The sequence below is a fragment of the Anastrepha ludens genome, chromosome 6 (assembly GCF_028408465.1).
Source record: "Anastrepha ludens isolate Willacy chromosome 6, idAnaLude1.1, whole genome shotgun sequence".
Taxonomy (NCBI): Eukaryota; Metazoa; Arthropoda; class Insecta; order Diptera; family Tephritidae; genus Anastrepha; species Anastrepha ludens.
In genome coordinates this window covers 89,219,840-89,247,814 of record NC_071502.1, presented here as the reverse complement: position 1 = coordinate 89,247,814, position 27,975 = coordinate 89,219,840, and the positions used below count along the sequence as shown (strand labels likewise).

Below are 27,975 nucleotides of genomic sequence, written 5' to 3'. Positions count from 1 at the left end.
CATTCAACATCGGCCCTTGAAGTTTAGCCACCCTTTATATATTTAAACAATAACGATTTTAAAGCAATTATGATTTTCTTTCATTAAATTGAGTCGAATTGCATGTAGGGATAAACATCATCAACTAAAGCTGACACATTTTAAAGTGATTTTCTTTTTTGCTTTCAGTCTTCCGTTGATTCTTCTTCTTTTTCGGGCGCGAATGTTTCAATGATTTCCAATTCGCCCAAGAAGATAAAAGTTAAAAACATTGCATACAAAATTAAATTGAAAACACCTATACTACGGCGAGCCGAAAAATTTGTCAATGTCGCCCAGACTAAAACAGATGTAGTGGCTATAAACAGGAAAATAACGCAATTTTCGCCCAAGCTGCCTTGCATAACCTTAAACAAAACGACAAAATGTGTCAAAATTTCAATAATTGCTAATTTCAATAACAAATCTACATACCTGTACAGCTTCTCCGGTATGAAGTGTTCGGTACATAAAAACCCCACCCAAAGACGTAATTGAATCTGAAATATGAAGCATTGGTAAGTGACAACATATCAATTGCATGATTTGGTGGTGTTTCTTATTATTACTGAAAAACGGACCGCCGAAACAGGCAGCATATCCCATTCTTGGATATCCGTGGCGTGCCAATGTAAGGATTGATATCAAGTCACTAATACTATTCCCCCACGCTTGCAAAGTGCAGTCAAGAAATGAATTGCTTCTGTTGGTAACCATGCCAATGGTTTCCAATATTTCGTCTGATTCAGTAGCACAGAAGTAAATGATTAAAACGGAACCGCCGGCACCATACAAAGCCATAGCCTAGACAGAAAAATAATTTAAGAAAAAAAAAACACGAATGAGAAATTTTTAAACGAGGGCGGTTTAATAAGTACCTGTGTTTGATAACAAAAGGCGTTCTTCAGGGAAGTTAGTGTTAGCATTATCGCGTGCTGCCATCTATCAAACGGCGGAAAAATAAATTTCAGACTGATTTATAGGTTAATTTGGTGTTGGCAGCTATTCGAGTAAGACGTGTTTCGTTATTTTCGCTAAGATGGGAAAAGAGCAGTAACGTTCGGTAACTGGCTTTTGGTTTTTGGATGAGGAAAAGAGCGAGAAGATTAAAGCAAAGTTGGATGCTGTCTATAGGAACGCTTCGTCATCCACGACCACAGTTAGACATTACATATATATATATGTTTATATATAATTGGAGCGTACACCCTTTTTGGGTGTTTGGCCGGGCTCCTCCTCCTATTTGTGGTGTGCGTCTTGATGTTGTACCACAAATGCAGGGACCTACTGTTTCAAGCCGACTCCGAACGACAGATATTTTTTATGGGGAGCTTTTTCATAGCAGAAATACACTCGGAGGTTTGTCATTGCCTGCCGAAGAGCGACCGCTATTTGAAAAACTTTTTCTTCCTTTTTGGTCTTTCACGGAAATTCGAACCTACGTTCTTCTCTGAATTCCGAATGGTAGTCACACACCCACACATTCGGCTACGGCGGCCGCAGTTAGGTATTGATGAGGTGCCACCAGGGCGCCCGGCAGACGTGGTTACCGGGCAAATCATTCAGAAATCATTCAGATATGATTCTCGCTGATCGACGAACGAAAGTGCGCTAAGTAACAGAGGCCATAGGTGTGACAACCGAAACGGCAATTAATATTTTACATGATAAGTTGGCGATGAAAAAATTGTCGGCCCGATGAGTGCTGCGATTGCTCACGGTGGACAACAAATGGATGGCACTGTTAACTTTGAAGTAGTGTTTGGAGCAATTTGAGCGAGTATCCGAAAGAATATCTGCGTCGAGTTGTCACCGCTGAAGAAACCTGGATTCAAGATTATACACCAGAAACTAAGCAACAATCAAAACAATGGATTTCTCCTGGTGAATCTGCTCCAAAGAAAGCGAAGACAGTCCAATCGGTCGGAAAAGTCTTAGCGACGATTTTTTTGGGATGCGAACGATGTCATCCTCATGGGTTTTTTAGAAAAAGGAAGAAGGATCACTGGATAATACTACATATATTGAATAATTGGACGGCTTTCACAAAAAGTTGAAGGCGACACGGCCGCATTTGGCGAAAGAGAAGGTGCTATATCACCACGATAAAGCACCAGCACTTTCAACCGGGGTCGTCGCTGCCAAACTGCATGAATTGCGTTATGAATAGCTACCGCACCCCCCGTATTCACCCGATCAGGCTCCCTGCGACTTTTTCTTGTTCCCTAACATAAAGAAATTACTCGCGGGGAAAAAATGTAGTTCAAACGACAAATTCTATTTTTTGGAGTGTTTAAAATCATGGCCGGAGCGTCGGGAAAAGTGTATCTGCCTAAAAGGAGACTACGTAGAAAAAAAATATTTTTTTTATGAATGATATCTTCATTTCTAACACGGGTACTTATTGAACTCCCCTCGTAGATGCAGATTATGATGTGCAACTGACTTCATGGTAAGCGGGTGGAAGATCGGTGCGTGTTGAATATAGCATATAACAAGCGGTGGGAACGGTAAGCAGTAATGTATAACAACATAGTGGAATGCCTAATAAATAAACATTCTTAGCTGCAAGTAAACGAAATGCGATTATTATCAGTCATTTTCATATACGCGTATTGGAATATAAATCGATTTAATAAAGACTTACCAAGCGTATACACAATAATCAACGGTAGCCAAGGCAGTTGAAGCGAGTTTAATAGTTTCGACCATCCATGCCGTTCTTGTTCATAGTCCACCACCGGTATAAGCAGGTGCAAGACTAATACCACTGGCGCCGTGAGAATGAGATAAACCTTCTCTGCACTATTACTATCCGACCACTCTTCTTCGTTTATGGGCTGTAAAGACTCGAATAATTGCTTCCGTAAATCCTTATTGGGACTATTTAACGAGGCGTTAAAAGTCATTGTTCGAGTTTTATGTAGATTTATGGCCGCTAGGGAGGTGCGATCGCGTATTTCAATTCCAGCCTCTGCACGTAGTAGATCCAATTTCGCAAGATTTGCAACTAATAGAAAAGAAGTTGCATTTAATAAACCGAAAAATAGGTAAGGCCGTAATTCCTTTTTAAATCTAACTCAACACACATATATCTGCAATATATGTATAATATGTACATATTTGTATAAAAAACTTTTCTAAGAACTCTTCTTTATTTGAGAATTCTTATGTAAGCGATCAGAGTAATAAATTGCTCATTAATTTTAATGCAAATTTGATAAATAATTCTTTCTTCTTTTTTACATTTAACAAAACTATAAAATGTTAGATACGAGGTGTATTCAAAAAGAAACGCAAATTTTGTGTTTTTTCAAAAATTATTTATTTATTCATTAATATCTATTTTCTCCCCTTCAAAGTAGTCCCCATGAGATATTACGCACTTGTGCCAACGTTTTATCTAATCTTCGAAGCACTTCAAAAAATCAATTTTTTTTTTCATCTTGTTCAGCTCCTCCTTCGATGCCGTCTGTATCTCGTCAATCGTAGCGGTGCGTTTTCCTTTCATGGATCTCTTCAGTTTCGGGAACAAGAAAAAATCACAGGGGGTAAGATCTAAGGAATACGGTGGCTGTGGTATAATTAGTGGGTTGTTATTGGCTAAAAAGTAGCACACAACGATGTGTGAGCAGGGGCGTTATCGTGATGCAAGAGCCAATTTTTGTTCTTCCACAAATCCGAGCGTTTCTGATGTTTCTGGCAGATTATCAGATTATATATATATATATATATATAATTGGCGCGTACACCCTTTTTGGGTGTTTGGCCGAGCTCCTCCTCTATTTGTGGTGTGCGTCTTGATGTTGTTCCACAAATGGAGGGACCTACAGTTTCAAGCCGACTCCGATCGGCAGATATTTTTATGAAGAGCTTTCTCATGGCAGAAATACACTCGGAGGTTTGCCATTGCCTGCCGAGAGCCGACCGCTATTACAAAAATGTTGTTTGACGTGATAACGTTTTATAATTCGATTTAACAGACTGCACGCACGAAAAAATGTGTCGTTACCTTGCTCATTAGTGTTACCTTGCTCATATGTCGTTACCTTGCTCATTGCCGTTACCTTGCTCATTTGTCGTTACCTTGCTCATTGCATTGAATGAACTGCAAGAGAAAGCGCGGAACGAACGACAAAGCAAACAAAGCAAACGAACGGCAACGTTCGACATCTTGCTCTCTCCTACTTAAGTGAGCGTATATATGTATGTATATGCGCATATGTACATATATAAATTCACGTATTCGTATTTGCATATGCCTTCTTATTGATTATTATTAATTTGATTTACTTGAAGAATTTAAAATAAAACCAAGTTTGTTAGTAATACCTGTTGTCTTAACGTTATTATTAATAATTTTTGTATTATATATGAAGGAAAAAATGTATGGTAATATTTACCACATACCTTATAAGATATGTTGTATACTAATATATGTATATAAACATGCATATACATATACAATTTCGCGCAATTTTCAAAAAGAACAAATCTATATGTAAAGATGCATACAAATCATATGGACATATCAAATATACGAATCTATTCCGTATGCAAGCAAATGTAAGCTAATGTGCTTGAACTGCAAGCGAGAGCGCGGAACGAACGACAAAGAGCACAATCGGTCCCCGCGTTCGGCAACGTTCGACATCTAGCTCTGTCCTACTTGAGTGGGCATATATATGTATGTATATGCGCATTTGTATATAAATTCACATACTTATATTTGCATATGCCTTCTTCCTGTGTGCATGGTAATGAACCATTTCTCTGTTGAGAATAAACGATGATAGGAAAAATAGGAAATGGAAGGGAGTGTTTCAAGTGTAATGTGTCTTGAAAAAGTCAAATCGATGATGATGCCTCTTAGTGTTGTTGACTTATTAACGTCTGATGCACAATCGAAATTGAAGATATCTTTCATGAATTTGATAAATGTTTCGTCATTTTTCACGTTTGTGTAAATGTAACTTGACCTATTCCATTGCAATTCCATTTACCTCCTCCTCTATATCCATACAAAATATCTATCAAACAAATAAAATTAAAATTTTGTTTTGAAAATTGCAACCATTCCATCAATATTTTCTTATGACGTTGTCACGTTAAACTATCGTCAGTAAACCGACTTTACAGACAACCTCTTTTTTTTGTATGTATTAATTTTGGTTTCACCGAGATTCGAACCAACGTTCTCTCTGTGAATTCCGATCATCGTACCAACTCATTCGGCTACGGCGGCCGCCGGATTGCTTGGCGCAAATTGCGCATAACCTGCAGGTAATATTCCTTATTGATCATTTTACCCTGTGGCAAGAACTCATGATGCACAACACCTCTGCAATCGAAGAAAACGGTAAGCAAAAATTTTACATTCGACCGAGCTTGGCGCGCTTTTTTCGGTGTTGGTTCGTGCGGCAGCTTCCATTGAGATGATTCAGCTTTAGTTTCCACGTCATAACCGTAAACCCACTATTTGTTACCAGTGATGGATGACTCTCTGGAGCAAATTTGGGTCGTCGCAGACAGAGTCCAACATCTCATTAGCAATGTTCATGCGATGCTGCTTTTGGTCGAAATTGAGCAGTTTTGGTACGAATTTTGCGGCGACCCGTCTCATGCCCAGATCATTGAAAAAAATCGAATGGCACGAGCCAATCGATATGTCTGGTCCTCAGGAACTTCTCTAACGGTGATTCGACGATTGGGCAATACCATTTTCTTCACTTCATCAATTTTTTCGTCTGTTGGTGAAGTGCTCGGGCGTCCGGCACGCTTTTCGTCGTTCACATCTTCTCGGCCTTCTGAGAAGATTTTGTAGCACTAATAAACGTTGCGGCCGCCGTAGCCGAATGGGTTGGCGCGTGATTACCATTCGGAATTCACAGAGAGGTCGTTGGTTCGAATCTCGGTGAAAAGAAAATTAATAAAAATATTTTTCTAATAGCGGTCGCCCCTCGGCAGGCAATGGCAAACCTCCGAGTGTATTTCTGCCATGAAAAAGCTCCTCATAAAAAAAATATCTCCCGTTCGGAGTGGGCTTGAAACTGTAGGTCCCTCCATTTGTGGAACAACATCAAGGCGCACACCACAAATAGGAGGAGGAGCTCGGCCAAACACCTAACAGAAGTGTACGCGCCAATTATTTATTTTTATTTTATTTTTATAAACGTTGCTTTGGTCCAAAGTAGCTTCTCCGTATGACACAGTCAACATTCGGAATGCATCCGCGAACTTAATTTCGTTTTTCACACAAAATTTGATACAGATTCTTTGATCCATCTTTATGAATAGGTAAACATCGACGACGAGCCGAGACACGTGAAAGCAAAGCAGCTGTGAACAAATTAACTGAACATTCAAAATGGCTGAACTCGTCGGCATGAGTGAGAGACATGAGTACTAACATATCGTCACAAAAATATCGAAATTCGAATATACGTAACCTGCGAAAATTCAAAATTCGCGTTACTTTTTGAACACACCTCGTATATAATAATATTATGGTAATTGTCCCTGCTTCGGACTGTTTCAACCAACCACCCAAACGTCCTTAATCCTGTCCACTCTCTTATGTTACGTAGCCAAGATATTTGTTTCTTTCGAATTCCTCGTTTGCCTTCGATTTTACCTTGCACAATCAGGTGCAACCGCTCATATTGAGGGCCACGCATAAGATGCGGTTTTGCGGCGCTTTATCTGAAATAACAGCTCTCTATCCTTTCTAAGTTTCGTTAAGACTTCTTTGTTACTAACTTTGTTTGTCTACGATATTTTCATCATTCGCCAATAGCACCACATCTCCAACGCCACTAATTTATTCATATTCGTAACCTTTAGTGTCCATGCCTCCACAACGTACAACAAAACATACCAAACGTAACATTTCAGACAGCCAAGACGTAATTTCATGTTCCAGCTTTTATTGGAAAGAACTTTCCTGTAATTGAAGAAAACTTCCCTCGCTGCTTCAAACCGACGCAAATTTCTCAGTCATTTGTCCATATTTCGCTAAGCCAACATCCTAGGTACTTAAATCGGGATACGCTTTGGATCGGATTGTCATATATGTAAATGTTGGAATTGGTGATTTGTTGAGAGTTTTTGAAACAACCATGAATTTGGTGTTTTGGCTGTTAATACTTAAGCCCTATTGCAGACTTTTCCGACTGACTTCTTTAAGAAGACATTGCAGGTCATTAATTTAGTCAGCCAATATTATTTATTATTTCGCCGTTGACTTTTATTCCCAAGTTGACTGATGCCAAACCTTCTTCAAATATATATTTCGAGTATAAATTGAAGACCATTGGTGATAAGACACATCTCCTCTTTTGATTGAAACATCACTCGTCACATCATTATGTAGACTCACGTTCGCAGTTTGGCCCCAACACAAGTTGCAAATGCACCTTATTTCTTTTTCCTTAATGTTCAATTGCCTTAAAATCTCAAATAGTTTTGTATGCAGAATCTTATCAAGAGGCTTTTCATAGTCAATGAAGCATAAAAAATATCTTTTTGGACGTCTTTACAGTTTTGTACTAGGACTTGACGGCTGAACAAAGTTTCAAGCGTTCTCATAGCTTGTTTGAATCCAAATTGTGTACGACCCATTGATTGTTCGCATTTTGTAAATAAACGGTTGTGAAGGATCTTAAGGAAAATTTTCAAGCCATGACTCATTCAACTAATGATTCGATAATCATCGCATTTGTTAGCTCTGGATTCTTTAGGCAACGGCACGAAGGTCGACTGCAGCCACTGCTTTAGATATACCCCATAATCGTTGATTTTATGAAATATTTGAACCATAATTCCTACAAGATTCATCTTCATCTACAAGTTTATAGGTATAATTCAACTGGAACTTCATCCGGTCCTACGGATGTTTTATTTTTTGCAGAATTTATTACTTTTAACACTTCCTATTTTGTTATGTTTTGTCCCGACAATATATCATTTTTAACGTTCAAATCGAAGTCTTGCCTGGATTCATTATTAAATAAACCCTAGACATATTTTCCCAAGTAGTTTTTATTTCTGCTTGCCCTGAAATTATGTCATTTCCATCGTTCACGAGAACACCGAAGGTGTTTTTCCTGTAGATGCCAGAAGTTTCTTTAGTTTTTTTATGTACTCATCTCATTGTACCCCAAACGAATGTGCATTCTTCTCACTTTATAGTACATAAAAGCATAACCTCTGGCAAAAACAAAGTGTTCGCTCATTTTTGCTCAATGTCCGTCCAACTATTCCTTAAAATGCAAATATTTACCTTCTAGCAATTCACATGACACATGACAATTTTTAATATCTCAGTTCACGCGCAGCTTCGCTTTTCTCTCGCAAAAGCTTTAGAAGTAGTCAACGTACATAAATACATAGGCATTAGGCCGGGTCGATTTGTGGGGAGGCAAAAAAATCGTCCATTGCTTTGTGAAAATCATATTCTAGGGGTCAAAAAAAAAAACCTTGCTGAAGGAACCATACTTCTAAAACGAATTCTGATGTCTCCCAATTTGGGTCGAACTTTTTAGTTTCTTTTCTCATGTAAAGGCCAAAAATGGTGATATTTTGAAATGATTGTATGGGGAACTCCCCAGGGGAGCTCCAAGGGGTGTGCCACTGGCATATGTGGGTCGGCCGTTTAAAGTTAGTGGGGGTCGGTCATACATTTGGACTCGATTGGAGCACTCTAAATGGGTCAAAGTGGGATTTTTCGTTCGACCCAAATTGGGGGACATCAGAATTCGTTTTGGAGGTATGGTTCCTTCGGCAAAGTTTCTTATTCTGATCCCTAGAATACGATTTTCACAGAGCAATGAGCGATTTTTAAATCGACCCGCCCTAATAGGCATGCATGCAGGAGGTCGCCCCTCGGCAGGCAATGACAAGCCTCCGACTGCATTGCTGCCATGAAAAAGCTCCTCGGAAAAAAGCAGCGGCCGTTCGGCGGCGGCATAAAATCTCGCCATCCCGAGTAACGAACACTGCGTTTTATCATTTTTCCATGCAGATCCAAAGATCCTGCCACTTGTGAGCTTGTAGAGCACTAAGCGAAACGGAAACATGCAACGGCTAATCTGCAAATGGATCGAGGCCTTCCTACTACGTACCAGCTTCATAATAGTAAAGGGTTTCTGTAGGCGGAGACCCCATAACCGCTCCTGTGGAGCCATACTGATGACTTACTGCACTTGCTGACTAAGAAAGGCATCCATTGTCAGAGACGGATAATTTTGTAATCATAGCAAGAGGTAAGCTCGAGAAAATGCTTTGGTATACAGATGTGTTGAAGTGGGTTTGAATATAAACCCTTCAAAAAACAGGAATCATTCCCTTCACCAGGAGAAAAGATCTTTACCAGGATTAAGGTCGGACGAACCTTGGACGGAGACGCTATCAGCGAAGTATCTTGGCATTATCGTGGACGTAAAGCATAACCGGAAAAGGCATACTAAGGCAACCTTGTGCAAAACAACACCCCTGCACCATGCGGATTTTTTGACACATTTTGTTCATAAATCCTAGAGCAGATAATTAATGAGCGATGTTAACACTTTTTTCTCTTAAAATGCTCGTAAATGATTTTGGAAGAGATTGTCTAGGCCCAAATTTCAATTTTTTTTATTACATCAAACACATCCTTAAATTCCTTTGTGAAAAATTCAGTAATTGCGCGTATTCAAATTCGGTTTGGCATTTTTTTATTATAGTTCCAATCAACGGTAATACGTCCCAGCAACGGTAATACACCCCTTACGAGATGAAATCATCCCCTAACTACCTAAAAACTTAAAATTAAATTTGTTCAAGGACTAACCTAGAATATTCACCTAAAAAATTTCAAAAAATTTATACATACATTTTTGGGGTTGTTGAGCCCGAATTCTTTATCAGTTTATACTTTCGGGGTCAAATTAAAGGTCAGTTCAAGGTGAAACACGGAATATTCACCAGAAATATTACAAAAAGTATGGTACGTATTTTTGCGATTGCTGAGTCCAAATTCGTTATCAGTTTGTCCTCTCAAATTGAAGGTCAGTTCAAGGTCAAACATCAAATATTCACTGGAGAATTTAAAAAAATTCAGATCTATATTTTCAAAGTTGTTGAGTCGGAATTCGTTATCAGCTTGTCCTTTCGGGGTCAAATTAAAGGTCAATTCAAGGTGAAACACGGAATATTCACCAGAAATATTAAAAAAAGTTGAGGTATGCTGAATTCAATCAGAAATCATTGCCCGCTTGTCGCTCCGAGGTCAATCCTAGCTCTATATCCATTTGGCTTTATTCCACGGTAATCAATAGCTTTGGTATCGGAGAAAACTCTGCTGTATTATGGTGAAACTCTACTGCTCTACTTAATTTTTTTTTTTGTGATATATTTGTACATTTAGTGGTTCAGCCACAAGTAAATGTGATCGGCTCAAGTAAATTGATCTCATCCAATACCATGGAATAGTTGAGCCTGCGGCTCACGGTATCACAATAATTATAGTTTATGAGGAGACGTTCAAAATTAAAGTGGGATTTATGGTCGCAAAACAAAGCAGACTGTGCTCATGGATAGTTTTACCATCTTTTTCGAAACGAAAGAGTATCCGGAATGAACGAATTGCTATTCAGAGCGGCAGTCTGGCTATACTCAAGGCTATTTTTTATTTTGACCTTAAGGGGGGAGCCTGCTTTAGAGGCTTCAAAAAATCGTTATTTTTTTGCATAAATGTCTTTCGAAACTATCCAAGAATGTGTTCTCAAAATTTCAGAAGCAAATTCAAAATATTTTCTGAGTTACAGAAGAAATTGTGAGCAAACGTCGAGCAGGTATACAAGCGGCCGGATCGCTCGAAGTGCGATTTCTCGGTTTTTTTATTTTTACGATTTTTCCTAATTGGCGGGAAAGATAGGGAAAAGGTTAAACGTTCTATCGAAACGAGATAACATTGATGGTATATGGAATTAAATTATCTTCTAGTTGAACCTAAAAAACCTTAAGAAAGTTATGATTAACCCACTTTTGAAACAATCTAAAGTGAATTTGTTTTTCCAAAAAAATTTATTTTTTTTAATTAGCGAAAAATTTTTGAATTTCTCACTTTTTGTTTAATTTTCTTGGTTTAACTAGAAGCTATACTATATTAAAATAAAAATTTTTTTGGGCTTTTGGTTTCAGATGAAAATTGCGACTTGCATCTTTCCCACCGCACGACACATGCACACTCGAGGCGCCTCGACAAAATGCTCGTACAAGGCATAATATGACATGTATTTTAATGAACAAATTTGAGAATACTGTTGAAATATATGACAATAAAACGTAAGAGTTTTGTTTCAATCGAATATTTCTTTCCTTCCCAAAAAAATCCACGAAAAATCGATTTTTTTGGAGCCTCTAAAGCAGGCTCCCGCCTTAAGTCCATGAACGTATAGAACACCTAAATTTATTAGGAGCGCACAATCATATCAGGTGTATATGGGTCGCAGGACACAAGATAATATCTGAAAAAGGAGGCCTAATGCATTGGCTAGAGAGGCTCCGACCTCGCTACGAATAGCACCCGAGCCCTTTCATGCCATAGGATAGCATACCATTAAGGAAGATCTTAGAAGTGAAGAGCTAAGGCTACGAGGTAGAATCTGGCACCAAACTGTGGTCATTATAGGAAGGACGACAATAAGTACTCCTTATTGGGAGGGTGCAATAAAAAGAGATTGGAACATCTCATAAGCCTCTTCAAGAACAAACTGGGAATGCTGAATGGCGTTCGCACAAATCACTGCAAGCTGCGCTGGCACATGCGTAGACTCCGAAGATAGTCCACCGACTCCAATCGCTTTCGCCATCAATCTCCGGAAACTCCAATACATTTTCCTCTCGAATGCGATGCCTGAGCGCAAAGAAGGAGTAGACACCTCGGCCGAATACGGTCAGTAGAAAGCGCGTATGCTTAGCCCAAACCAGCTCCATCTTGGAGCTACTGACTGAGGTAACTGGATTTGAATCAGTTACGATAACGAGTAGAGGGCTCAAAATGTCGTGATATTGCAGTGCAAACCTCCAGATATGCTAGAATTCTAATTCAAACGCAATGATGAATTTGTATAAAATTTAGTTAATACTAAAAAAATAACACGGCATCAGAATTTATGTTAAATGGTTTACCTGTTGCATATTTTGTATCCCTCATCTTCGATTGCATCACTAAAATGAAAAAGGGGTGAGATTAGTATCAGTTACTAGAAACGTTTTTACAAAATGCAGACGCACTTACATGCAATGCTTTGTTTCAGCAAAAATTGTTCCATAAATATCACGAAGAGATATGAAATATACACCGACAATATAACTGAAATGTGTGAAAAGAATATTATGCCGACGCACATACAGTGGCCCAAACGCTTAGACGTGCATACTTATCGTTCAACGTTAGAACGAAACACTAAATTAATTTTACTTCGAAAAAAGCGAGTTTATCATTTACTAATCGTGTACTGAATTTAATCACAAAAAAAGTTACATTGGGTTGGAAGGAAAGTTCTGTCGTACTATTTTAAATAGGCAGGTAATTTTCTTGGTAAATAAAAAAAAAGCATCTGGCTAGTGAGTCATTGGAAGTTTTTTCTGTTTTTTCACCTGCTATTTGATATAAAAGGAGTCCGTTTTTACCATTCATCATTTACTTGTGATATATAAAGTGAAAAATATGTCAGTAGATAAAGTGCAGTTACTGCATTTTGTATGAATTCCAAAACGGATAGGTGCCTTGTAAGAATGTATGTGCAATATTTGGAAAAGATATTGTAAATGCTCGTACTTGTCACAGACGGTTTAAGGGCAGCCACCAGTTCCGGGGATCTGAGCCTCCAAGAAAGTGATCGATCTAGACGACCCTCCAAGATCGATAATGACGTTTTGCCATCCATGTTGGAAAATAATCCACATTTAACAAGACAAGAAATTGCCGAAGAGTTCGGCATTCATCATACAACTGTTAAAGATCACATTAAATCTCTCGGGCTTGTGTTACAGCAAAGTATTTGGGTTCCACATGAATTAACGGAAAAGAATTTGCCTGATCGTGTATATCTTCATCACATCTGGTTAGACACAATGTGGAAACATTTTGCGGCAGCCTGATTACTAGAGAAAAAAGTGGATTCCTTACGAGAATATTAAGAGAAAAAAATATACTGCAAATCAGGAACATCATGAGCAACAGTCCCAAAGCCAAGTATCAACGAAAAGTACTGCCTTGTTTGTAGTGGGACAGAGAAGGTCCAGTGTACCACGAGTTGCTGAAACTGCGAAAAACAATCAACGCGGTCTGTACTGCAATCAACTGGATAAATTGAAAGCAGCTTTCAACGAAAACAGACCAGCGTTAGCGTCCAGAAAAGGAATTGTGTTCCAGCACGATAATGCTCGACCGCATACTGCAAAATGGTGGTACAACAAAATGGATGCGTTAGGATGGGAAGTCCTTAGTCACTTACCGTATTCACCTGACATTGCACCATCTGACTATTATCTGTTCAGATCTCTGCTAAATTTCCTAATGGGGAAAAAATTCAAGTCTTTTGAAAGTGTTTCTAAGGCAGTTGCTGACTATTTTGGTTCCAAGGATAAGATGCAAATAAAAACCGTGAAACAAAATTATACTCGCGAAGAAACTAAAAAAATCTCTATGTATTCTATAAGCCGCAGAACTTAGTAAAATGCTTGTCACGTGAACTGTATCAAAAAGTGAAGAGCCGACTTGAGCGAAATCCCCAACCCCCGAAAATATCTCACCGTAGCATCCGCCTCATACTGAAAAACGATCTTAAAGTCAAGCCTTACAAGATCCAAAAGGCGCATGATCTCACTCCAAAGCAGCAACAAGTCAGACTTGAGAGAGCGAAGGAGTTGCTTCGCTTGGACGAAAGCGGTCAGTTTCCGACCATTGTGTTTTCTGACAAGAAAATTTTTCAAATTGAGGAATTCGTAAACTCCCAAAACGATTTGACCGACCGTTCGTACGAGAATTTGAGCCATCGATTGGCTACCAGCAGGCAGCACCCGCCACAAATTATAGTTTGGGCAGCTGTAACCGCATATGGGCGCTCCCCAATCGTTTTCATCTAGTGTGACGTCATGGTTAATGCGAAATATTATCGGGAAAATATTCTCAAGGTTGTTTTGAAGCCATAGGCAGACAAACATTTTGGTGTCAGACCATGGACGTTTCAACAGGACTCGGCACTGTCTCACAAAGTTCGAGTGAACCAAGAACGGCTAAAAAACAACGTTCCGATCTTCGTAATGTCCACACAAGGGCTCTGAAATTCACCAGACGCGAATCCGATGGATTATTCTCTTTGGGCCATTTTGGAGAGCGAGGTCCGAACTAAAAGATTCAGCAGTCTCGAAGCGATAAAAAAGCCATTGTCTGCGAGTGGGCCAAAGTATTTGCAAGTGACGTTCGGGCAGCTTGCGATTCGTTTTGCGATTCGTTTCTGGACAGTCCCAAGGCCCTAGTCAGGGCAAAAGTTGGTCATACAGAGCAAAGGTAAATTGATTTTTAATTTTGTATTATTTTCACACACGTTTTACTTTAAACTGAATAAAAGTAATTTTCCAAACTAAATTCATGGCCTTTTTAATTGATTATACTTAGAGTGCCGAACCCTGCATTTATAGTTCCCGGTGTAAAAATGTTGAATGTTAATATAATTTATTTATGTGAATAATGTAGATAGACTCTGAGTAAATGATAAATATGATTCTTCGAAAATGAATTAAATTACCGTACCTAAGTTCTGAGTATGCACTTTTCGGCCACTGTATGTACGAGTATGTACATACATATGTATAAATACCCTGCTGAGGAAGCCCACTGATACCAAAGTAGTCAATTGAAAAATATTTTTAAAACTTTTTTTCGCGTTTGAATATGCGCCCCACTATGCCAGATGTAAAATTTATCCAATATTCGTCTGTTTCTATCGGGAATGGAAATAAGTTCCCGCCCACGTAAAAAAGGTGTCACTGCTGATACTATTTTTGTGTTCGCTCTAGTAATATACAGGTGATTTGAAGGTGTACATCTGAGGTCTCGATCGAAGTAGTTGACATTCGTTTGAAGCGTAAAGATCCTTTTTGCTCTGACGTCAAAAAATGTCTACGTTAGTCCGGAAAAAAACAGCATTTGTGGGAAGATATGCTTCATTATTACCTTTTAAAGAAAAGTGCAGTTGCAACGTGGCGTATATTGACCAATATTTACCGTATTTACAATCCATCAAATAAAACTTGTAAAGAGTGGTTTTGACGCTTCCAAGATGGCAATTGCGACGTGAGGGAGAAAAATTCCAAGATACGCAACTACAACCATTATTTGATGATATGTCTAAAGAGTTGTGTGTTGAAAGATCAACAGATCAACCGGCGGTAAACGTTTGCACGCGATGGGAATGGTTCAGAAAGCAGGTAACTGGGTGCCACATCAGTTGAAGTAGAGGGATATCGAGAGACTTTTGGTGACGTGTTAGATGCTTCTTGATCGGCAGAAAAGAAAAGGTTTTCGGCATCACATCGTCACTGGCGGTGAAAAATGGAGCTATTATGATAACCCTAAGCGTCGAAAATGTTGGAAGCTGTCAGGTGAACCAGGTCAGCGGGACGACAGATAAAAAAAAATGCATGCTTCAAAAGTTATGTTGTGCATCTGGTGGGATCAGAAGTGTGTCATCTATTATGAGCTCCTTAAACCATCTGCAACTATCACTGGCGATCGTTACCGACTGCAGCTAATGTGTTTGAATCGAGCGCTCAAAGAAAAGCGGCCGGGATGGGATGGTAGACATGCCAGGCCACACGTTGCTAAATGGGTCCAGAAATATTTAGAGATACTGAATTGGGAACATCGGTATCCTCTTGATCGTTGTTAAAGGGAAACTGCACAATTTCTTAAAAAAAAGCGCAATACAGAGGAGGTCTGTCTCATCGTGTGCTGTTTCAAAAACACTATGGTCTCAATACGATAGAAAAGGACGCTTAAGGTGATGGGAATTCCCTGTCATTCAATTACTTAACTCATTGCGGTCTTTCCTGGTCACTGGGTGATCGGTACTCATGCGGAGAAGCATGGAATTCCGTACAACTCCTATTGCAGAAGCTGTGAGGATACTTCGGAGAATGAGACTGTTGAACACTTTCTCTGCAAATGTGCGGCTGTGGCGGCTACGCGCTTGAGATTCCTTAGCGCGCCCTTTGGAAATGGCTTCAGGAAATTCTCCAGCCTAGATCCATTTTCTCTTCTCCACTACATCAACAGCGCTGGATGTAGATGGTTTCCTCTTCCATAAATTTTTTTGTAGGTAGTGGTCTACATTATGGTATCAAAACGGCACATAAGTGCTATTTGAAGTGTACCTCTTGCCATCTACCCTACGTACCTACCTACCGAATTGGGACATTGCATCTTCGGATTACCATTTGGTCCGATCAATGCAGGGCGGCCTCCATAGCCGAATGGGTTGGTGCGTGACTACCATTCGGAATTCACAGAGAGAACGTAGTTTAAAATCTCGGTGAAACACCAAAATTAAAGAAAAACATTTTTCTAATAGTGGCCGCCCCTCGGCAGGCAATGGCAAACCTCCGATTGTATTTCTGCCATGAAAAAGCTTAAACTGTAGGTCCCTCCATTTGTGGAACAACATCAAGACGCACACCACAAATAGGAGGAGGAGCTCGGCCAAACACCCAAATATATATATATATGCACTTCTTACGAGAGCATCGCAAACTCGCTCAATGAATGGATCAAGTCAAAAGAACTCGAATTTTTCGTCAGCGGAATTCGTATGCTGCCGGAAAGGTGGAGTAAATTTGTAGCTTCCAATGGCGCATACTTCACTTAATTGTTTAAATAATTCTTAACTTTGGCTAAGAAAAGACGGAAACTTATTCCCCTACCAATAAATTATCTGAATTTGAACTTTGAGTTCCCTAGAGAATCCGTGGTCTGCTCATAGAAAGATGAGCCTCGCATAAACTTAGTAAGCGCTGGGTTAGTTCGCAGACATGCACAGTCGCGAGATCCCTCTGGCCACGGGTAGATGAGGAGCGCTCGAGGGAACTTCTGAGGCAAATTTGGTGGATGTCCTTACGGGAGCGTTACCGCTGTCCGTTAGATATCCTTGGGGTGAGACTTGGGATTGCTTGAAGACCTTTCTGTTGAACGTTCTCCTCAGCTACCCTCAACTCGTCGGATTCGCAATTTTTTGCTACATCTGCGGATATAGCAGGTTTAAACATTGCACACCTGATGAATTTCGTGAGCAGCTTGATGCCACGCAATGTAATTAGCCACCGTTTCGTCGTCTTCCTCCAACCCAAATGACTTTCTTTCTTCTTCCCCCTCTCGGTTTTTTTGTTTTTTTTTTTTGCTTCCTCGGTTTTTCCTCCGTACAGCATCAGAATAGACGAATTTGATTCTTTGCCCAAGTGGGCTCTCGTTTGGGCAGTCCTTTATCCTAACTTATCCTAAATTTTCTGCCCAAGCTAAAAAAAAAAATTAATGCGCTTTTAACGTCAGTGGGTAATTGTCATAATAAGGCTAAGGACCTCCAGTCAAACAGTCAATTACGGATCATCAGTCAAAGCGGTCAATAATATATATATTGATATATATTTTTCCTGTCACCCATTTGATTGGAATGTATAAATGCTAACCCAAAAATTCTCATCACTAGTTCAGGCTTCCCTGCAGGGTATACAATGCACGAGTATGTAATCCATAAATATGCATTTCGTTTGGTTGATATGATTTTGGAATACTTACGTATGGATTCCCTAGGCGTGATGACTGCATCCGATAGGGTGCAGTAGTCGACAAAAATTATTCCGAGACTAAAAAAACAAGCATCTCTCAAAATATTGTTCCATTCCATCTCGAATGGATAAAATATGCATATGAGGCCGCCAACGAGAAGAACAACAAATACTGCTGCTCCAAACAGATCCGGAAACATGCCAGGATCGTCCAGGTCTGTGAAAGTGCCAACAAGATCGGGTGACCCGTTTCCAAAAGCTAGCAGCGTTACACCCGCTAAATGCTCATTCATGCCCAAAATTTTGGATACGACTTTCAAGGCAGGACAAAAACTACGTATGCAAAATAGAAGAAACAAAGAAAAAGAATGTTGAAGATTTTAAGCATAAGTATGAGAAAAATGGGAGAAGAAACATACACACTAACACATTTCACTTTCATAAAAATAAATGTTTATGGATACATCTTTTCTGAATTTATGTATCGTGTATAAAAACGCGGAGAAATTTTAAAACTGTTAGGCGATGCTGAGACCATGTTTCGAAAAAATCTACTCATAGTACGAATTTGCAGGTAATAAAAATAATATAAAAGTATATGCCACTTATATACAGGGTTTGGCACTCGAAGTGTAACCAACTTCAGACCGCTCCCGCAGCTGATGCACGGTCAAATTCAAAAAGTGAAGAAACGACTTGAGCGCAATCCTCGACCCCGACGAAGTGCCAATCAAATGGCGAAAGAACTGAAGACATCTGACCGTAGCATCCGCTGAAAAATTATCCCAGAGTCAAGCTTTACATGGCTCAAAAGGCGCATGATCCAACACCGAAGAAGTAGAACATCAGACTTAAGAGAGCGAAGGAGTTGCTTCGCTTGGACGAAAGCGGTCAATTTCCGAACATTGTGTTTTCTGACGAGAAAATTTTTCAAATTGAGGAATTCGTAAACTCCCAAAACGATTTGACCGACCCTTCATACGAGAATTTCAGTCATCGATTGGCTATCAGGCGTCAAGGTAAATGCGAAATATTATCGGGAAAGTATTCTGGAGGTTGCTTTGAAACCGTGGTCAGACAAAAATTTCGGTGGTAGACCATGGAAGGTGGTCATATCAAGCAAAAGTAAATTGATTCTTAATTTTGTATTATTTTGACACATTTTTTACTTTGAATTTGAAAGTAATTTTCCAAACAAAATGTATGACCTTTTTAATTGGTTACACTTCGAATGCCGGACTCTGTATATATATAGTCGACGCTTACACCCTTTATTTGGGTGTTTGGCCGAGCTCCTACTCCTAATTGTGCGTCTTGAGCGACACCGAACGGCAGATATTTTTTTTTTATGAAGAACTTTTTCATGCAGAAATACACTCGGAGGTTTTCCATTGTCTCCTAAAGGACGACCGCTACTAGAAAAAACTTGTTCTTCATTTTCCACTTAGGGGAAGCAACTACTCCTGCGAAAATTAAAAGATCTAAAATATTATAGTTTCGTATTTAAAGGAAAAGACTAAATTATTGCTACGAGAAATTAGGGTAACGTGTCTCGATTGATAGAAAATTAGAATTAAAGTTAAAGTGGTAAAAAAAGGGCGAGTTACAAAGGCGATGAAAGAAAAAATAAGCGACGTACAGTGCAACTACTCAATATAAAAATAGGGATATGAATGGATTTTGCTAAAAGTCCTTAGTAGATCCCTAGAATCCCTAGAGTACGCTGAACCAGGAAATGAAATTTATTTTTTGAAGTATTTTGTATTTTCAGCGAAATTAAAGCTAAGAAGAAAATTACAAATTTTTCTTTCTGAACAATTCGAACGTCTATTCAGTAGATATGTATTTATTTGGGACAATAAAGTTTTTGATTCTTGCCTACTCAGAAAGCTCTGTGCGACGCTAATTGGTCCTTAAGATAGCGGCCCAACTCAACTTTACTTTTACGGTTGGATGTGCTGGCAGACCCCAACGGCAGTAACCAAAACTTCCAGATTGCTGGCCTCAGTCAAAGCTCGACAACCTTGCAGGGCTCGACAGTCTGCACTGCGCAGGAGACTATGCTGGAATCCATTTAGTATCGACGTTGGTCAATTTAATACATCGACCTGTCGAACGCCCGTCCTTTATCACATGCAGTAGAAAGAATTTGCACTAGAGGTTGAATAGGAAAGATGGTTGGGGTAGCTATGTGCTTGTACACCGCACATGTAAAGCCTCTGTTTCTTTATACCCTTGTTCACTCCGCTTGGTGTCGTAGGGCTTCGACAAGGCTCTTCCATCGCACACGGTTCTGGGATATTGGTTTAGTGCCGCCCCATGTGATGTCGGCATCGGCTAGCTCGCGCAACATCAACCTTCGCCAAGTGATTTTGGCCGACCACAACCTCTGGTCCTTGGTCCCTTGCCGGTTCCAGTCCAGTGCAATTCTCTGATGCTATCTGGTGATTTTCGATGCGTGTGACCTCTCCATCGCCACTTTCTGCGTTTAATTTGCCATAGGCTCCTCATTCTTTGAACTCCACAGGGCGTAAAACCTCTATACCAGCCAGAAAAGTATGGTGTGAGGCAAAATTGTGGTATGGAATGAACGCGTTTCGGATCTGCAAAGTATATTTGCAGATTGGCATCAACCGTGCCTGACAAGCCTACTTAACCTGACTTAAAAAAAACTAAGAAAGATCTAGGTGCTGAAAGCGAGAAAAGCAAGAGAAGAAGTAAATCGAGATCACTGAGGTTAAGAGTTTAAAATAGTAATGGAAAGCTCCGTCTGCCAGGCCAAGCTCGAAGTGGCATTTTCCGGTGAAGAAGAACTTAACGCGGCATCTTAATCGACATCTCCCGGTGGTCTAGAATTTTTAAAAAATCTTTTTTTTTGATATTTCGAAAGTATAGGCCTTTAAGAATATACTGTAAAATTTTTAGAACGATATTCCCCGTATTTTCGATTTTACAGCCATTTCAGCAGGTGGAGTCAAATTCGTCACGCGGCCACTCTCAAAACTTAACTCAATTATCTCAAAACTACTTCTTTCGCCCTGACGTTGTCAAAAAAAAAAAAAACTATTCGACCGAACCGTCCAAAATTTTAATATGTTGTTCACAAAATCAATGGCTATCGCCCGTACTAGAATTATCTTTTTATCATATTTAGATTATTTCGTACTTTTTAATTAAAAAGCTGATAGAAAAACCAATTTCTAGAGTGTCAAATTCAAACCCGCGCAATTTGTCAATTTTTTTTCATTTTAGTACGGGACATAGCTACAGTCGGTCATACTGATTAATAATTTTTTCGGGCTTTGTGTTTCAGATAAATAGAAGAGCCAAAATAAACAGCACCGTCGAGGTCATATTTTTTGGGAGGGTTAACTTCAGCGACATTTTTTTTTTATTTTTATATGAAAAAGAAGTTAAATAAAAAGCCTAAAAAATTTAAATACCGGTTTTAATTTTTTTATTGTAAAAAAAATTTCCCAAAAATACCCTAAATTTTCGAGCTCTAGACCAGGGGTCCCGGTAAAGGCAAATTCATGTGCGGGTCACCATTTTAACACAAAAATAATTATTTTTTTTTATTTCAAAGTTAGACGAAGTATAAGATGCGCAACGAAGTTCTCGCTGTTTTTTTTTTTTGATGAAAATACAACTTTGTTCTGAAAAAATGGTTCCAAGTGAATCATTGAAAGTATTGCCCATCGCTGGCTACTACTACTACTACTTTTTCCCATCTTTCTGGTAGGTTTCGTATACCGTCGGAGTAAAACTGTTCATCTTTTGAGGCTATCCACAGTTCAAGCCATTTTTTGATGTCTTCATATGAATGGAACTACTGGTCAGCTCAACTATGTGCCATCGATCGGAACAGGTGATAATCGAATGGCGCAATATCTGGAGAATATGGCGGGTGGGGTAGGATTTCTCATTTCAGTGCTTCCAGGAAGGTTTTGACGGGTTTGGCAACGTGAGGCTGAGCGTTTTCATGTTGTCACTTTTTCATGCCTCTCCGCGTTTTGCGGCCGCTTCTCGCGCAGTGCTCGGCTCAATCGCATCAATCGAAGTCGATGCCGATCCCCAGTGATGGTTTCGTTTGGTTTTAACAGTTCATAATAAATACCACCAACTTGGTCCCACCAAATACATAGCATAACCTTCGGAGCGTGAATATTCGGCCGAGGTGACGACGTAGAATCATGACTGGGCAGTCCCGCTAACTTTCTTTTCTTTGGATTGCTGTTATAAATCTATTTTTCATCACCCGTCACCATGCGATGAAGAAAACCCTTCCTTTTTTGTCGCTGGAGCAGTTGTTCACAGGCGAAAAACGACGTTCAACATCACTTGGTTTTAACTCATAACGAACCCAAGTCCCCTATTTCTGAATCATTCCCAAAGCAAGAAATCGCTTGGAAACGGATTGGCGGGTAACTCCTAATATTGAAGCAAGCTCTTCTTGCGTTTGACGCGGGTCCTCATTGAGCAATGCTTCCAATTCAGCGTCTTCGAATGGTTTTGGCCTTCCTTCACGCGGACGGTCGTCAATATTAAAATCACCGTCTTTGAAGCGATGGAATCCATAAACTTTTTATAGCTCTCGATCCGCTTCAGCCGCCGTTTTCTTCGAATGAAAGAGGAAAATCAACACTTCCCGCAAATGACGATTATTCGGCACAAAATCAGACATTTTCACAAAACCAAAAGTAGGTATATGATACCAAAACAAAATCACTAATGTGTCGAAGCAGTTTGTTTACCATATATCTAAGCTGTGTTCATGACGTTTACAGGGTTTGATTGAAAAGTAATTAGCCTTCCCGCCCGAATCGGCTGGTGGGGGAAAATTATCGTTGGATTTTTCCCTTCCACTAGAAACCCAGTTCGCTAGCAACAGCGGTGCGGTCAACATCGCTCCGCGCGTGAAAGCTGTTTTAAAAGTGTGTTAGGATTTCGCAGCCTTCGCGATTGCAGACACCTTGCCGTGGTGCGGAGGCTTAGTCGAATCACTAACCAGACCTTACCAATGGATGATAGTGTTGTCACTTGAATACTTTCCAGTATTGAGCGAACGCACTTCATTCCCTTGGTTCGGGCTGCTTTTTGAACGATGACCAAGCTCTGCCCTGGGTCGGAACAAGGTGTTATACGACCCGTGCTGAGGTTCAGCCTGGCTGGGGACCCAGACCTAAAATAGCCCAGTCTCGAACGGAGTGCTCCGGATACCTGGCGACCTCCGGTTCTATCTAGCCTTACCTATGCACACGGACCTCTGCACAGGCGGACCTCCCTTGTCCGACACTCGTGGGACCAAAAATGAATACGTCAAATAAGAAAAACATTTTTCACAAGGAGGTCGGTCCTCCCAAAAAACCAACAAAGGTGGCTTCGACTACTGCTACAGCCGTGAGCAAGGCAGTGGTCAGACCGCCGATACTAGGAGCTAGAGGGGGCCTAAGCGAAAGGGCTGGTCCCAGCACGAGTACTGCAGGAGGCAGCGGGGGGCGAGGAGGCTTGGGTAAACCGGCCTCAAATCAGTCAATGGCAGAAGCTGCGAGGGCAACGCTGCGCAGGACAAATAACCCCCATCCCACCTCAACCTCTTATAGAGGACGGGGGTCGGCACCTGCTTCTAGGATTCACCGGCAGGTTGCCATAGAGGGGCCTAGTACCTCTAGGCAGTACATAAGCGTAGAACGGGGGGGGCCGGCTAAACATGTCCGCCCCTCCAAACAAAATTACTACGAAAAGAAGGCTTATTTAGACTAGGAGAGGTAGCAACAGACCAGCTAACCGAAGACCAGGCTAAATCGCTAGAGTGGGCAAAGGGAGTAATATCCGACTTGGGAAAACCGGCGGATGCTACTCCCAAAAGACAACGGTCTGCAGAGCAGACAATGGAAAGGGCCGCCAAAAGACAGAAGGTAGGTGGCCAAAAACACCAAACCTTTAGTGAGGTGGTAAAAGGCGGCGGTGAGATACTGGCCGTCATCGACAAAGGAGAGGAGGAAGGAGTGATTCCTAAGGAAAAATGGAGGTGGATTGAGGAGGCTATCGCCGAAGTGTACCTCCAGATCCTAGAGGAACACCCCGGACCTCCTCCCCTTTGTCATGACGCAGGCTGGTATCAAGGTAGAGCTAAACTCATCGCCTGCGAAGACACTAGGTCAGCCACGCTCTACAGGTTGGCCGTAAACAAGATAGGAGAGGTTTGGCCGGGTGCCAAACTCGATGCGGTCAGCAAGGACGAAATTCCAAGCAGGCCTCGAGCTCAAGTTTGGATTCCGGCCAAGCCGGCAGAGCCAAGCAAAATTGAGGAAATTTTCAAATCCTGCAACAGAGACCTGCCAACGCATAATTGGAAGGTAGGTAAAATAGAGGAGCCAATAGAAGGTAGGCGACAGGTGATGCTCATCCTCAATGGAGAATCGCTCGGCCCACTGGCGCAGAAAAATAATGTCGTGAGGTTCGGGTTCGTTGACGCAACCATTCGAATCTATCGCAGCGACGAGCCAGCTTTGAACTCAGATGAGGAGAGTGACAAAGCCAGCTTGCGGAGCGATACTGCAGAAGGGTTGGCCAACAGCCAATGTTCAACCGACTCGGAGAGGCTGACCGGTGTGGGGCCGCTGTTTAACGAAGATGATCTCCTCGCTGACATTGAGGGTGGGGAGATCTCGGAAGAGGACGTCGAGGTCACGATGGTGGAGATGAAACTGACAGATTCTCATGAAGCTGATCCAAATTAATCTCCACCACTCCAAACTTGCGTCCGCGCATCTTTCCGTCCGCTTGGCTGCCGGTGGTCTTGACATAGCCCTCATTCAAGAGCCGTGGATATACGGCAATAAAATCTGCGGACTCGGAGTGAAGGGCTTTAAACTGATTGCCGTACAACACAGAGCTTAGTAGCGGCGACATGGTAGCGGCAAGCATCGAGCTCGGGAAAACCGGTTTTTGGCTAGCCTCCGCCTATATGGCCTATGACAGGGATGCTCCGCCGGACGAAGTCCGTACTCTGGTGCAAGAGGCAGCCCGGAAGAATAAACATTTGGTTAACTCCTGCGACGCAAATGCTCACAACATCCTGTGGGGAAGCAGCGACACTAACGCTAGAGAACTGTCTGGCGTGGGGTTGGCATCAATACTACGCTTCATAAGAGCCACGAAATGGTTCCACGAAGGAAGATAAACGAGGTTCCCGTGTAGCACAGTGGTATCACAACGGACCTGTAAGGTCTAAGTGAGTTGGTCGTGCAGACCGACTACCACCATAACCTAACCTAACCTAGGATTTCGCAGTGGCGAAAATGCAGCGATCGTTGGAGCAACGTTACTCGATCAAATTTTGAGTAAAGCTAAACAAAACGAGTACCGAAACCATTGAGCTACTCAAGGAGGCTTACGGGGACCAATCTCTATCCAGTGCCCAGGTAAAACGGTGGCACAAGTCGTTCAAGGAAGGCCGGAAGGACGTTGAAGACGAACAGCGATCTGGAAGGCCTTCGATGACGCAACCAGACGAAGATGTGAACTGAGTTTGTGAATTTTTGAACTTTGACCGTCGTGCTAGTCTACGTGAGATAAGTGAAGAGTTAAATTTAACTTATTACAATGCGGAACTTTTTGTTCCCGCGCCTGAAAAGAAAGCTGAGAGGGAGGCGTTTCGACACCATCGGAGCCATCCCAAAAACTGTGACAGCCGAATTGAACGCGATTCCGGCGGATGAGTTGAAAAAATGTTTCCTGCAACGCTACCAGCGCTGTATTGACGCTCAAGGGTCCTATTTTGAAGAATATTAGTTGTATAAGCCAAAGGTTTAATAAAATTGCTTAAAAAAAATAAGGCTCATTACTTTTCAATCAAACCCTGTAGGTTATGTTAGAATCGACTAGCACACACTGCTGGCGGCATCTATTGGCAAACAGCGGGAACTTAGTTGCGCATCTAATATTTTATATAGGCGATCAAAAGATTAAATTTAAAAATAAACTATTTGTTTACTTCAATATTTAATAAAATGAATTCAATAAAAAACTGAAATGATAAGAAAATATTGTTTGCATGGTCGAATTGCGACCACTGGGAGGGCAACGCAGTGAATCACGATGGAGACAATAATAATAAGATGGTGCCGATCGTAGTACCGCTACTTTGTTCTCAGCAAATTTGACAACATCAGCCGATTTTCGTGACGTAACACTGATGCAATTGATAATCAGTGTGACCAGATGACAATTTGCGTAACTCGCTTTACCTTTTTTTTTCTTTTGTTTTATAGCCTCCGAGTTTAGCCTTGACTACTGAACAGTAAATTACTGTGAAAGCACAATGTTGAAGAATGGATGGAAAAGGCTATTAATGCACTGTATCCATGCAAACGAATACTGGGTATTACTTGGAGTCTATCGCACTCACTGACGCATTGGTGTTACATGGCAATAGTCAGACCGATATTGCTATATAGGGCCTTGGTATGGTGGACTACAACAAGAAAATTGACATATTTAATGGAAAGGATTCAGCAGCTCGCTGCCCTATGCATGACAGAAGCAATGAAAACCCCTACTGCGGTGCCACCATAAAATGATACTTGGCAAACCACCTATTGACCTTATGGCGGAAAATCTTGCGGCAAAATTCGCGGGAATATTAGTGGCTGACTTCGCAGTTTAATGGGGAGAGTAGGTTTCATACTACATTTGAAGAGGAAGGATGGCACAAGGGCTGGAAGCCAGACCGTGGAACTTTTCATATTTACACAGATGGTTCTAAAACTTCAGAGTGGGAGTGAAAATCACGGAGCACACCTGCGGTTGGCTGTTATAAGTAAATTCCAAAAACAAGCTAACACAAACAGATCACGCACAAGCTCTGCGACACTATAGAGAACAGTTGAACCAACATTCCTGCAAAATAAATTTAGACATAAAAGTATGTGTAACGCGCGCTTTTTAAATGAACAATTCCCGGTATTTTTTTGACAGAATGAAAAGTATCTCGGTGGCCGACCTTAGTACAGTCTCAATTTAAATAAAATAAATGCTTATTGACTTTAAAATTCCACTCAATCAATGTAGTAGAAAAAAAGTTAAAAATAAATTATGTTTATATAGTCTAATCTCGGCCACTGCAAAAATTACCTATGCACATTTGCCAAAGGCTTCGACGAATAGGGCACGCTGTGCGCATGGAAGACAGTCGCCCGCAAAAATCTTTTTTTAACAACGAATTGTCTAACGACCAGAACCCGAGAACGTGCAAGGTTAACTTGACTTAACCAAGTCATAGCCGACCTGAAAAAGCTACGAGTTAGGAGCTGGACATCTATTGCTATGAACCGTGCAGATCGGAAGAGGATTGTGGATGAAGCTAAAGCTCACCCTGAGCTGTAATCGCTACTTGATGATGATGACAATTGCCTATTGCTCACTATTTTTACACGGCTTTCTTTTTCAGTTTTTCACTTAAGAAGTTTCACTCCAGAATATTATGCGGAAAGGTATTGAGAGGTAGATGAAATGGTTGAAGTGCCAGTCTGGCACTCCTCAAGTAATTGAGAGGTAAATACGTACACATTTTCAACCGTACAGCCCAAAACAAGGTAGATGAGGAGACATATTATCATTAGAACAAGTGAACATAGAATTTGTTCTGTATCATTGTTTGGATTCATGTTGCAATAGAGAATTTCAACATAGTTGCCCACTGAATTCATTTGGTTGCAATCGGCTGTTTCACGTATATAATCACATCGCTTCTCATAGTCCAACATTAGCACCACCTTGCAACTAGGCTAAAATATTTAACCATTGAATAAATGAATTAGTTTTGCTAAATACGTTGCTCGTTTAATAAACATTCACTTACAAGCTGAGAGTACTGAATGGCCCCCCCCACAGACATTGAGAGAAATTAAATATTTTACAAATAAATTTTTCAAAACGCTTCACATAAAACTGAATGTTAATTCAAATTTCAGTAAAAAATTAAAAAAAAATTATTCAAAATATGAATTAAAAGACATACAAACATTCATAGTTGCTTTGTTAAATGTGCACGTACACATAAAGTTGTAGAACAAAAGAGTTTCAGTCGAGACGCATTCATTAAAGGTGGTGGCACTAGACCAACAA

General features: G+C 40.7%; 1 protein-coding gene across 1 annotated transcript; it reads right to left on the bottom strand.

Moving 5' to 3' along the window:
• Positions 1–16: 16 nt before the first annotated feature.
• On the bottom strand, positions 17–27,807 carry LOC128866737 (mitochondrial sodium/calcium exchanger protein-like). The gene is made up of 10 exons (XM_054107696.1): positions 27,710–27,807; positions 27,415–27,635; positions 17,855–18,177; positions 12,299–12,373; positions 12,190–12,228; positions 2,666–3,028; positions 2,465–2,583; positions 588–822; positions 454–518; positions 17–386 (listed from the first exon to the last, which is right to left on the bottom strand). Exons 1-10 carry the CDS (start codon positions 27,743–27,745, stop codon positions 165–167), a joined length of 1,698 nt encoding a protein of 565 aa, XP_053963671.1. The 5' UTR covers positions 27,746–27,807; the 3' UTR covers positions 17–164.
• Positions 27,808–27,975: the final 168 nt, after the last annotated feature.

Coding starts and splice junctions, on each gene's coding strand:
- LOC128866737 (XM_054107696.1), bottom strand. CDS start 27,745: ATGTCTGTGGGGGGGGCCATTCAGTACTCTCAGCTT. Junction 2,584..2,665: donor GATTATTGTGTATACGCTTG/GTAAGTCTTTAT, acceptor GTTTACTTGCAG/CTAAGAATGTTTATTTATTA. Junction 519..587: donor TTTCGGCGGTCCGTTTTTCA/GTAATAATAAGA, acceptor TTCATATTTCAG/ATTCAATTACGTCTTTGGGT.